General features: G+C 36.1%; 1 protein-coding gene across 2 annotated transcripts in view; it reads right to left on the minus strand.

The window, feature by feature from the left end:
* LOC126968327 (pyruvate dehydrogenase (acetyl-transferring) kinase, mitochondrial) overlaps nucleotides 1–12,855 on the minus strand; it is a 66,210-nt gene that overhangs the window by 12,375 nt on the left and 40,980 nt on the right. For both annotated transcript variants that reach the window (XM_050813284.1, XM_050813285.1), the window contains exon 2: nucleotides 3,126–3,183. In XM_050813284.1, coding sequence (XP_050669241.1) covers nucleotides 3,126–3,183 — 58 coding nt within the window. The remainder of the gene's footprint in view (nucleotides 1–3,125; nucleotides 3,184–12,855) is intronic.

Here is a 12,855-nt window from a genome sequence, read left to right on the forward strand (position 1 = left end):
CTCTCCTCTCCGCTTGATCCATTTCCACCGAAGCTAAGCGGATAGAAGATGTGGAAATAACGAAATCTGATTGGTTGTCAAAATATATCTCCTCTCATCTCCCCTCTGCTTTGGTGCATACCGGGCCGCGATTTATTTCTGTTACGTATAAGAATTTAAATAATAAATCGAATTCAAAAGCCCGAAGAAAATATATATGGTATTTTTTGAACGTAGGTTAAGTTAATATTATGTATAGTATCATTCACAACTGCGCAATTAAAGATAGGTAGGTGCGCAAGGCCAGGGACAGATATGATGGACGCACTCGAGACAGGAATAGCCTACGTTTATACTATTACATCAGACACATTCAGATGTTCAGCTGTGCATTCATTAATCGGAATTGTAACTAATTTGTTGTTGCATATTCGATGATCGCATCCACGTTCGAGTTTAAGGACTGATTTCTCCATTGAAATAGGATGCGATTAGAACACCTTGACCTAGGATACTCCTAATTTTACCAGTGAAGGACTCCTTTGTACAGGATGCCGGCTAAATTTTGGGTACCACAACGGCGCCTACTTCTGCCATGAAGCAGTAATGTGCAAGCATTATTGTGTTTCGGTCTGGAGGGCGCCGTAGCTAGTGCAATTGAGACTTAACATCTTATGTCTCAAAGTGAAGAGCGCACCTGATGTAGTGCCGCTCAGAATTTTTGGGTCTTTCAAGAATCCTGATCGGCACTGCATTGTAATGGGCAAGGCGTATAAATTACCATCAGCTGAACGTCCTGCTCTCGTCCCTTCGACGTTCGAGACTAAGGGCTGATTTCACCATAAAAGTAGACCGCGACTAGAACACTTTGATCTAAGTTACGCCTAACTTACGCCTGTAAACAAGTTAATAGATTCAATTCGTATATCGATAACACAAACTAAGGGCAGTTATAGCCTAAGCGCGTTTAAATGCTGACCGCCGAAATTTGGACGTACAACACATTATTTGATCACATTATAAATAGCGCGAATAGCCCTCTTCTGCAGCGCAAAAATGGTTTTACTACCAACTGCGCTGGTGTTTACGAACGTGTGCGAACATTTTAATGAACCGCCGACAACGCTCTTGTGATTCCTCGGGTTCCTCCTACGCTCGTAAATTTAATGACTCCGCGCTTCATCCTCGTCAATAGTTTCGCTTGCCATCAAACAAGATTAACAAGTAAATTAACAGTAAAAATATCGTCAGTCAGGCCAGAGCCTCCCTCAACTTCATCCACAGGTTTCTACCGCTTCCTGCTGTTTGTACCATCGATAAAATTCATACATGACCCACTTTCCTCTGATAATTCTTTTAAAATCATAAAACAGTTAGGTTTAAATTTTTCCGTGTCTAATAAAATGATAACTTGCCCTGTGCTTCCCCGGGGCATAAAAAGAATAGGGAAGTCCCAGACCTAAGCACCTTTGCAGAGGATGCCGGCTAGATTATGGGTATCACAACGGCGCCTCTTTCTGCTGTGAAGCAGTAATGTGTAAGCATTACTGCTGTGAATCAGTAAGGTGTAAGCATTACTGTGTTTCGGTCTGAAAGTGAAATTATTGGATAATATGATACTTAAAATCATATTTCTCAAATTTTGTGTTTTTCAAGAATTCTGATCGGCACTGCATTGTAATAGTTTTAGCGTATCAATTAAACATCAGCTGAACGTGCTCGTCACGTCCCTTATTGTCATAACATAAAATAAAAAATGTTACTTAGGAAATGTAGTTTTTAATTTCAATATAAGTACTTGTTTATTATGACTGAAGGAAATTTTACGATACTACTATGATCGTTTTGCTGGTCTTCCCACATTTCATTTTCCCGGTGTTGGTCCCTTTCATCGTGTAATGTCTATAGTCCACCTCCGCATACCGTGCAATATGACCGGCAAATTCATAATATTTAAGTGCCAGGGCATGTGTGAGTGTATCATTGCTCTTTTTTTAATGGAATAGGAGGACAAACGAGCGTACGGGTCACCTGTTGTTAAGTGATCACCGCCGCCCACAATCTCTTGAAACACGAGAGGAATCACAGGAGTGTTGCCGCCCTTTAAGGAAGGTGTACGCGCTTTTTTTGAAGGTACCCATGTCCTTTCGTCCCGGAAACACCGCACAAGGAAGCTCATTCCACAGCTTTGTAGTACGTGGAAGAAAGCTCCTTGAAAACCGCACTGTGGAGGACCGCCACACATCCAGATGGTGGTGATGATATCCTAACTTGTGGCGTGTCGTGCGAAGGTGGAATTGGTTGGTTGGTGGCTCTTGGTTTTATGTCTTACCTTGTCGCTTCTTAATATCTTTGTGTTTCTCATAAATAACTTAATTATCCTCAACAATAACATATGCCAGTTATCACCGGACACAGTGCCACGTGATTATCGTAGGTCACACTTCGTTGTCGTTGTAAATACTGCGCCATTATGCGCAAGGTCGTGTGTTGCACTCGTGACGGGAATACAATAACATCCTTACTAATCCTCATTAATATTTTAAACTAGCTTTTACCCTCAACTTCTTTATTTTGCGTTTATTCGGAGTGTTTTCTCACTTTTTTTATTGAGTCTCAACTTTTCCGAAGTGGTAGGAAATGGTCAAAAACTATATGACTTTAACTATCTATGTTTTTACTTATCAATTAACGAGACGAGCAGGACGTTCAGATGATGGTAATTGATACGCCCTGCCCATTACAATGCAGTGCCGCTCAAGATTATTGAAAAATCCAAAAATTCGGAGCGGCACTAATAATGCGCTCGTCACCTTGAGAAATAAAATGTCAAGTTTCATTTGCCCGACGAATTTCACTAGCTACGGCGCCCTTCAGACCGAAACACAGTAATGCTTACACATTACTGCTTCACGGCAGAAATAGGCGCCGGCGTGTTACCCATAATCTAGCCGGCATCCTGTGCAAAGGAACTGGTAAAAGTTGACAAATGGTTAGGTTTGTTCTAAAAAGGGTATTTAAAAGCAATTTCCATTGCTTTTTTAGGAGTATTTTAAGTGATTTATAAATAGTGGGGCACACATAAGTAATACAGCGTAAAACCTTAGTTAAAATAGTAAATCATTGCTAAATTATTCAGTACTCACCTCACTGGTAATTCCTTCCGGAGGAATAAAAAGGACTTCCTCTCGCACGCATTCAACCCTGCAACAAAATAAAAATATGTAAAATCATTCTTATTTATTCATCAGGATGTTTGGCGTTTGTCTACGATCAAGTATGTACTAGATTAAAAAAAAACGCTCGTCTCAGGTCTCAAAATCTAGGTATGGCTGTTATAATTTGAGGTGATTTTAAAATCGTATTCTGAATAGTAATACGAATTACAATAATTAGAGCGTATTTAAGGCGCGGTCATACCTCAATATTCACAAAAATTGGATTCTTAGAGAGTCGATTCCAACATAACGCAATGAAAATATTCTGAATACAGTGCACAAAGAAGGACTTAAATTAAAATTAAAATTTGAACCGAATAGAATATTTATATATAATTTGAAATGTCCAATAAAAAATTTGGAAGTTGCTTCCCAAAAATAAACTTTGAAGTTTAAAATCTCTGAATTTTCAGCGATAACAACATACTTTTTTTAAAGAATTTAATAGAATTAATATGTATATTTTGAATAAACAAAAGAAAACCAGTAAAATAAATGCCCATTTGCAGCTTAGCCTCATTATCAACTCAAATATTTTACTATTGGTTGTAGCGTTTACAATCCAAGTCAGTCCGCGCCTTAACACTAGTTAACCTATTTTTGTTGAGTATGTAATGTCTGGCCAGCTATGTTTTAAACTTAACGATATTCCAATAACGAGTAATGTCTCTCCATGAACCAATTGTATGCTGTAATAACGGTGGCAATTAACCGCCTGGAAAAAGATTTTAGAGTATTATAGAGAATAGATTCTTCAAGTTTGTTTATTATTCGATTCAATAACTTTTACACAAATTATCTTGTCCCAAACTAGGCATATGGGTACAAGACAACGATATATTTAATACAATATACTTACTTAAACATACATAAATATATAATATAAACATCCATGACTCGGAAACAAACATCTATATTCATCATATATATATCTGCCATCATATATATATATATATATATATATATATATAAGATTAATAATTAATAATAAGAGCAAACAGGTGTGAATAGAAAATTTCAATGGCGGTGTTCAATTACACATCACATGCTCTTTATGCGCTTATGAGTTTGTTGCAAAAATTTCCTTTACTAGAAAACAATGGAAAAAAGCTGTGGAATGAGCTTTCATGTGCGGTGTTTCCGGGACGATACTTTAGTTATTTTCATAGTATTATGTACTATGGTATATTGTTATGGGGCAGTGCCGCCGATATTAATGCTATCTTTGTGCTGCAGAAGAGGGCTATTCGCGCGATTTATATCCTAGGTCCTAAAGAATCATTAAGAGAAAAATTTAAAGAAATAAACATTTTGACTGTTGCTTCTCAATACATTTTTGATAATGTTCTGTATGTTCATAAGCACATTGAGGAATATTCTAGAAACTGTGACATTCATAATGTTAACACGAGGAACAAACATAAACTTGTTATGCCTACTACTCGGTTGGGTCGAGTTAGTAAGTCTTTTGTTGGGCGATGTATATGCTTCTACAATATGATCCCAGAAAATGTACAAAACAAATGTGTTACGAAATTTAAAAGAATTGTTAAAAAACGTTTGTGTGGGAAAGGTTATTATAGCATAAACGATTTTCTTAATGATACCACGGACTGGGAATAAAGCGAACACCCTCAGGCTCTTTAATTATAAATGTTTATTGTCCGATATAACATTGTAATCCATATTTTATATTACAAAAAAGCCCGCTGAGTTTCTTGCGCCCATTCTTCTCAGATCTGAGGCAGTCTCTTTTGAAAGGGGGGTAGTTTTTGACGTTCAATAAGTGATCCTATTTTGAATAAAAATATTTGAATTTGATACGACATGGGTACCTTTACAAAAGCGGGTAACCTTCCTTAAAGGCCGGCAACGCTGCTAGGATTCCTCTGGTGTTGCAAGAGAATGTGGGCGGCGGTGATCACTTAACACCAGGTGAAGTTTTTGTGTAAGGTGGTGGTTGGTTATGGTTAAGGTTTGTAAAGCGACTTTAGCAGGTACAGTTCTGTTTCACTGCGACTACGTGATATATTGTGATAGCGACTGTTAACTATAAGCTCATTGCAAAGATTGATTATTTTCATGATTCCTATTATATCTTTTGCAGTGAGCTGACATAAGTCAAGTGGTTCAAGAACTGGACTTCCCAAAGAGACGCAACATATACTCATCAAATCACCCATTCAGAGTGGATGTGTAATAGGGTTTCATCTGTACTTGAAAACATAGACTAATCGAAAGGATCGAACCAGAGATTTTCTCGGGCGAAGCTTTAGCCCTTCAAGTGAAGCTGATAAAAAATAAATGATGATATATGTGTGCGTCTTGCGTGTAATGTGTGCGTTGGTGTGCTACAGAATATTGATACCAACTTGCGTTCAATATAATATTATATTGTCCATACAATTATTGTTATCATGTTCAAGTTCCTCGAAGGTTATCATCAGTAATATTGTATAAATGAAAATACTTAAAGATGAAATTCGCACGATGAATGCAATTTCACACGACCAGACAGCCCGATAATGTGTGACCAATTTTGATATGTCAATGTGTGTATTAGCTAGTAGTTTAATACTCATAATACTGAGGAGCTAACGCCAAGAGTGGCTGACTGTTTACGACTTGTCAATCAAAATCACATAATAACACGCACAATATAAAAAATTGGCACTATCTTCTTAGTAGTTTGAATAATAAAACTAGTACTAACTACTAAATCAAATCTTTTTTTAGATTAAATTAGAAGTTTAAATTTTCACAGCTTCAAGAGACAGTAGACCTGAGTATATAGTTTTAATTTCAACTCGATACCTCTACGCGTTCCCGAGATAAAGGGTCTTGACAAACAAACTAACGGGCGGAGAGACAATAGAGTGATCCTAAAAGGGTGCAATTTTTTTTATTGAGGTACGGAACCCTAAAACACCGATCCGACACACACTAAACGGCAATATTTAAAATAATACAAATATTTACAATACATATCACACTCCGTGCGCTTGTACATATTATATGAGTTTTACTTAAAAGTCTTAGTGTCTTTTTAAATAAAAACACTTTTTAAAGGATTAAAACGCGTGTAATTGTAACTTTATTATGACATTAGATATTTGCGTGAAAGTTAAATTTTTATCACTATTTTAGACTAGCTGACCCAGCAAACGTTGTGTTGCCATATAAAGTAATAAGAAAAAAAAACAATAATTAAAATTTAGATTGTCCGACGTTTCAAGGCCATTCAAGATCTCGTTTTCAGGGGGTCTGCAGATGAAATGTAATTTGTGTGAATGTGGATTTTATCTGGATTGAATGTCTCCAATTGTAAGAGTTAGGGGTACTTTGGTGATTTTTTTTTCGCAAGTCTATTAAAGATAGAACTGCAAAGAAAAATATGAATTTTCTTCTCATATTCTGTAGACAAATAATTATTTTTTGTAAAAATAAAAGCTTTATATAAACCGTTAAGAAATGTTTTCAATTATGTACTATTTGGGCGATTTCTGGGGATAGCGGCCTTAAAGTGTCTTACGGCCGTTTTCAATAACGTATCTCTTGTTATGGATATATTGCTATCACCGTTTAATGACAACATCTTATCCATCCACAGTTATGGCCAATATAATTATAATATTAGTTATAGTCCAATGCTATCTGTCGATACGTTATTGAAATGTATGTAAACGTAAAAGGATAGATTTGTCTACCTCTAGTAAGTTAAACTAAGGATAGATACGTTATTGAAAACGACCGTTATTGATACACTATCTTGACACTAGCGCAAACTGTAAACATACTTACTTAATGTGACATTGTTTTACCGTTTCCGTCGTGACGGTGAGGTGATAGTTCTCCTCTTATTATTAATTGTCAATGGTTGCTTTGTTGTTTTATGTAAAGTGATACTTATATGGCTATTATTAGTAAAAGCAAATCAACTCGTGAGTTATCGTATACAGCTTATTTAGATGATCATATTGCCTCAAACACGACTACCCTGATAGTAGGGTTGCCAGTTGCCACCCCTATTATCTATCTATCTATCTATATACAGGATGGACCAAAAGTCCGTTAACATTTGAATCGGTTGCCGTGTCTAGCAGCGGCGGCGGAGGGGGGTGGAGGGGTTACGCATTGCAAGAGCGGCCAATGGGAATTTAGTACCATGGCGTCGCTCAGCGGTAGTCAACATGTGTGTACGCGAGTACTATCGAAACAACGATTCTGCGACCTTAGCTCAACGAAAGTTTTGCAATCATTACAAGATACGACACAAAAATCTAGCTCCATCAGGTGTGTTCATTAAAAAATGTATATACATATAATGAAAATGGTCTGAGGCTATTTCACGCCTAAACCACTGATCGTATCGACATGAAACTACCACCATTTCGATGCGAAATGTATCCTAGATGGTTCATGGCTACTTATTTTCCGACTTCCAACGTTCCTAAATTTTTTTATTGCTGTTTTACATTTATGAACATTATTCCCGCTAATAAGACGAGTCGTCGAATGTCGAATTCGACAATCGATGGAGACAGATTAACACAAAAAAATGATGAATAAATTTATTTCCTTTTAAAATTCGCCCAGCGAAGCGGGCGGGAACGGCTACTTTACTAATAATAATAATATCCGATGATGCTTGTTTTGCGCACCGTAACAAGCCGACGGTGTGACGTCATCGACCTCGGGTCCAGAGATAATGTAACCGGGTAAGTTTGTAGTGATATCAAGCTAGCGTATGTTCCAGAGAGTTCTAGACTCTACCTACATTCCACAACTTGTTTGTAAATGAAACAACATAACACAATGACGCATCGAAGTTCGCCCACGTATCGCGCCAAGGACAAGTTTGTTTATAAATATTACTTTTGATATGTCCAAAGTTCAACTATAAAATAACTGTATACATACTGATGAATGAGCTAGATAATAATAACATATAATATGTAATCTGATTTGGTACATTTTTTTAATGAAAATAAGGTACGAGAAGAGCTGGTTATTGATACGCCCTGCCCATTACAATGCAGTGCCGCTCAGGATTCTTGAAAAACCCCAAAATTTCTGAGCTACAACTGCGCTCGTCACCTTGAGACAAGATTTTAGTCTCATTTGCCCAGTAATTTTACAAACTACGGCGCCGTTCAGACCGAAACACATTAATGCTTACACATTACTGCTTCACGGTAGAAATAGACGCAGTTGTGGTATCCATAATCAAGCCGGCATCCTGTGCAAAGGAGCCTCCCACTGGGAGGCCAATATTTTATAATTATCGTTGTAAAGCTTCAACTGATAAAAATACCACAGGTTGCACAACATATAACGAATTACAATTCTTTTTAATTAGTTTTTAGTTCCGATTGTTTTAAGAACACGTTCAAATTATTTCCCTTTTTTAGTCTCTAAACAGCATAAAAGGTATTAATAAGTTAAAGTACTCGATATGCACTCGTATCCTGATATTATGTGTTGCGTTATTTATTTCAATCCTAATGATTCGGAAGAAGTCCGTGCTAGGGTTGCCAACCGTTCTTTTAAACAGGGTATTGTACTTCAACCATGTACACTTTTTAAAACTGTCATAACCACAATGTTAACACCAAGAACAAACATAAACTTATAATGCCTACTACTCGACTAAGTCCATTTAGTAAGTGTTTGTGGAGCGTTGTATATGCTTTTATAACAAGGTTCCAGATATGTTCAAAACAAATGTATAACGGAATTTCAAAAGAATTGTTAAAAAACGTTTCTGCGGTAAAGGTTACTATACTATATTATAATACTATACTTACTAGGGGACGCTCGACTACGGATGCAGGTGTTGAACTCATCAGGAATATTTTTGAGGCCTGGGAGGAATCACAGAATGCACTTGGTATCTTCTGTGATTTATCTAAGGCTTTTGATTGTGTTTAGCTTTCAACACTGGTCAGGAAGCTATGCCACTATGGTATAAGAGGATCTGCACTCGATCTTCTGATTTCATATTTAAATAATAGGATTCAGAGGGTCGAGGTGAATGGCAGGAGATCTCCTGGGACTCCTCTCGGTATGGGGGTACCACAAGGGTCTATTCTTGGACCCTTACTCTTCCTAATTTATATAAATGATCTACCTAACCTTGTAGAAAAAAAAACACAAGGTGGTATTGTTTGCGGATGACACTTCACTTATATTCAAAGTGAAACGAAGCCAAGTTTGTATGACGAAGTAAACAATGCTCTATCTGACATCGTGTACTGGTTTAGCGCCAATAACTTATTGTTAAATAGTCATAAAACCAAATATATTAAATTCACCGCGCCAAATGTCAATAATATAGATGCGAATATTTTATTAAATGGAGAGGTGGTAAAACCAGTGGAATCTGCTATATTTCTTGGCATTACTCTTGATTCCAAATTGCAGTGGGGCCCCCATATTGAAGGATTGGCGAATAGGCTTAGTTCTGCAGCTTATGCGGTTAAGAAAATTAGAAGGTTAAATGACATAGATACGGCGAGATTAGTATACTTTAGTTATTTTCATAGTATTATGTCCTATGGTATATTGTTATGGGGCAGTGCGGCCGATATTAATACTATTTTTGTGCTGCAGAAGAGGGCTATTCGCGCGATTTATAACCTAGGTCCTAAAGAAGAAGAAGAAAAATTTAAAGAAATAAACATTTTGACTGTTGCTTCTCAATACATTTTCGATAATGTTTTGTATGTTCATAAGCACATTGAGGAATTTTCTAGAAACTGTGACATTCATAATGTTAACACGAGGAACAAACATAAACTTGTTATGCCTACTACTCGGTTGGGTCGAGTTAGTAAGTCTTTTGTTGGGCGATGTATATGCTTCTACAATATGATCCCAGAAAATGTACAAAACAAATGTGTTACGAAATTTAAAAGAATTGTTAAAAAACGTTTGTGTGGGAAAGGTTATTATAGCATAAACGATTTTCTTAATGACACCACAAACTGGGAATAAAGCGAACACCCTCAGGCTCTTTAATTATAAATGTTTATTGTACGATATTACATTGTAATCCATATTTTATATAAAAAAAAAATCCCGCTGAGTTTCTTGCGCCGTTTCTTCTCAGGTCTGAGGCAGTCTCTTTTGAATGGGTGGTTGATTTTGACGTTCAATAAGTGATTTTAAATCCTATTTTGAATAAAAATATTTGAATTTGGATTATAACATAAATTACTTCTTAATGATATCACTGGGCACTGATTGGGAATTGAGCGACCGCCCATAGGGTATTAAATAATACATCTTACTGTACGATTTTACAGTGTAACCATATTTTTATATAAAAAAGAAGCCCGTTGTGTTTGTTGCACCCGTTCTTCTCAGTTCTGAGGCACAAAAAATTCAAATTCAAAAAAATCTTTATTCAGTACAAGTCAGAATGAAGTACAAAAGTTACAATATTATTCAAATGAGTATAACAATATTCACTAACAAAATTTAGAAAAATTAATTCCAACTATCTTTATCATTGAAATAATCTTTCACATTATAATAGGCCTTAGATGTTAATTTATTTTTTACGATACATTCAAAATTTTTAATAGGTTAATATTTTAATACCATTTGGGAGTTTATTATAAAATATAACACAATCCATAATTATACAAATGATTTAAGTTTTCTTTAGTGTTAATTCCGCCAATATTTGTTTTTAAAACAATTCGACACGTGTTTCGCCTCTACACGAGGCATTCTTAGGACGTGTTGTCTCGCCAAAATCTGGCACGAAACTCTAGAGGCGAAACACGTGTCGAATTGTTTTAAAAACAAATATTGCCGGAATTAACACTAAAGAAACTTTAAATCATTTGTATAATTATGGATTTCCGCAAAGTAACGCCTAATTCAATAAACAATCCACTTTAAAAGATTTAGCAATTTTAGGGAGCCTGGTAGATGGAATTGCGAGTTTATGTTTGTTTCGAGTATGACATTATGTACATCACTATTCTTTTTAAATTGGCTAATATGTTTATGAGCGTATAGGAGGTTCTCGTAATGTACTGGCAGTGCACTGCCATAATATAAATTTCACTACCTATCCCTTTTGGAATGGGTGGGTAGTTTTAAATTTCTTTTTTGAAGAAAAAGATTTAAATAATATTTGAAGTAGAGCCTTTTGTTGTTAGTCAACGACAACGATAGTTCGATGTTAAGCTCATTCGATTAACGATTATCGTTAGTATAGAGTCGATTATGTCGAATAATCCATATGAAACGAACAATAACTGGGTTTATTTTAGATATTCAGCAAATCTAACTGCTGCCTCACAATGTGTTAAAGATTAATGTAAATATTTACATAGGCACATTAACAGATCTTCTTGACAGGGGAATGACAGCGGAGTCCTACCTGATAGGACTTATATTGGTTTCGATTCGGCAAAAAGACCATGGTGGAAAGCCTGTCAACTGATAAGGATACTCTCTAACTGGGGCCGAACCCTGTAAACCACACCTGAAAACTAGGTAATAATGAGGATATCCTAATTATTACCAAGTCAATTAAAAAAGGAAGTTTTAATTATTGTGTTAAATGACACTAGCGTATCTATACTAACCTCGCCTATCTATATTTTTCTACTAAAACAAGCTTTTACGCGCAATTTCGTCTGCGTGCACTGTAAAACTGGGACCACTATGATAAAAGTATATTACATCCGATATCTGAAGATAATTTTAATATGAATCATACGTATACAAATTGTGTAAATCTATTGACGAACACAAATTAAATTTGTAAACAAAATTTATGAACGATGCGGGACTCGAAGCCGTAACCTTTCAGGTTCCGTCCAGTCTGGCTAGTGTGTCGATCTCCTTCGAAGTTCAAACTGATCTATCAATAGTGTCAATTACATAGCCGCCATTTTATGTAGGTACCTAAATATATTAATTTTGTTGTATGTGGACGTCTGGCATTCTAAAACCCGTGCGTTTTACGAGAAACTTCTTGCAATCACTACTTACATAATACTATAAAAAGTCCTCCGCCGCGTCTGTCTGTCCGCGATAAACTCAAAAACTACTGCACCGATTTTCATGCTGTTTTCAGGAATTGATACCATAGTTCTTGAGGAAGGTTTTAGTATAAAATTTGTAAACTTTTGACCGCATTTGAACATACATTTACCATATTTGTGGGAGATGTCGGAAAAAATAAGCCGTCTGGGAGCTTTCAACGAAAACGCTGTCCAAACCCTTTAAGATATAACAAAATAATGTGTAGAGAAATTGTGTATCTTTTATAGGTCTACAGAAAAGTCTGAGAGAGCATCTGTCTATCTCTTAAGGATAACATACGATATCCATTTTAATAACATAAAAAATTGGCAAATATAACGCAATGTAAAAGCTGTTTAATTATAATAATAATGATGAAGCTTTATTTGATTCCATGTAAAAATAACAATTGTTTAATATTACTCTAAGTTACTATCTCTATCTCTGGTTTTGAATGGACCCCTTTTGTGTAAAAGCCTCCTCCAAAGAACTCCATTTAGTTTTGGTTTTTGCAGTCTCTATCCAACTTAGCGCCGCCACCGCTACTTTTTATCTGTCCACCACCACAAGGCCTGCCTCTCTTTCTAATGCCTCGAGGGCCGGAGCATTT

The sequence above is a fragment of the Leptidea sinapis genome, chromosome 15, assembly GCF_905404315.1.
Source record: "Leptidea sinapis chromosome 15, ilLepSina1.1, whole genome shotgun sequence".
NCBI lineage: Eukaryota > Metazoa > Arthropoda > Insecta > Lepidoptera > Pieridae > Leptidea > Leptidea sinapis.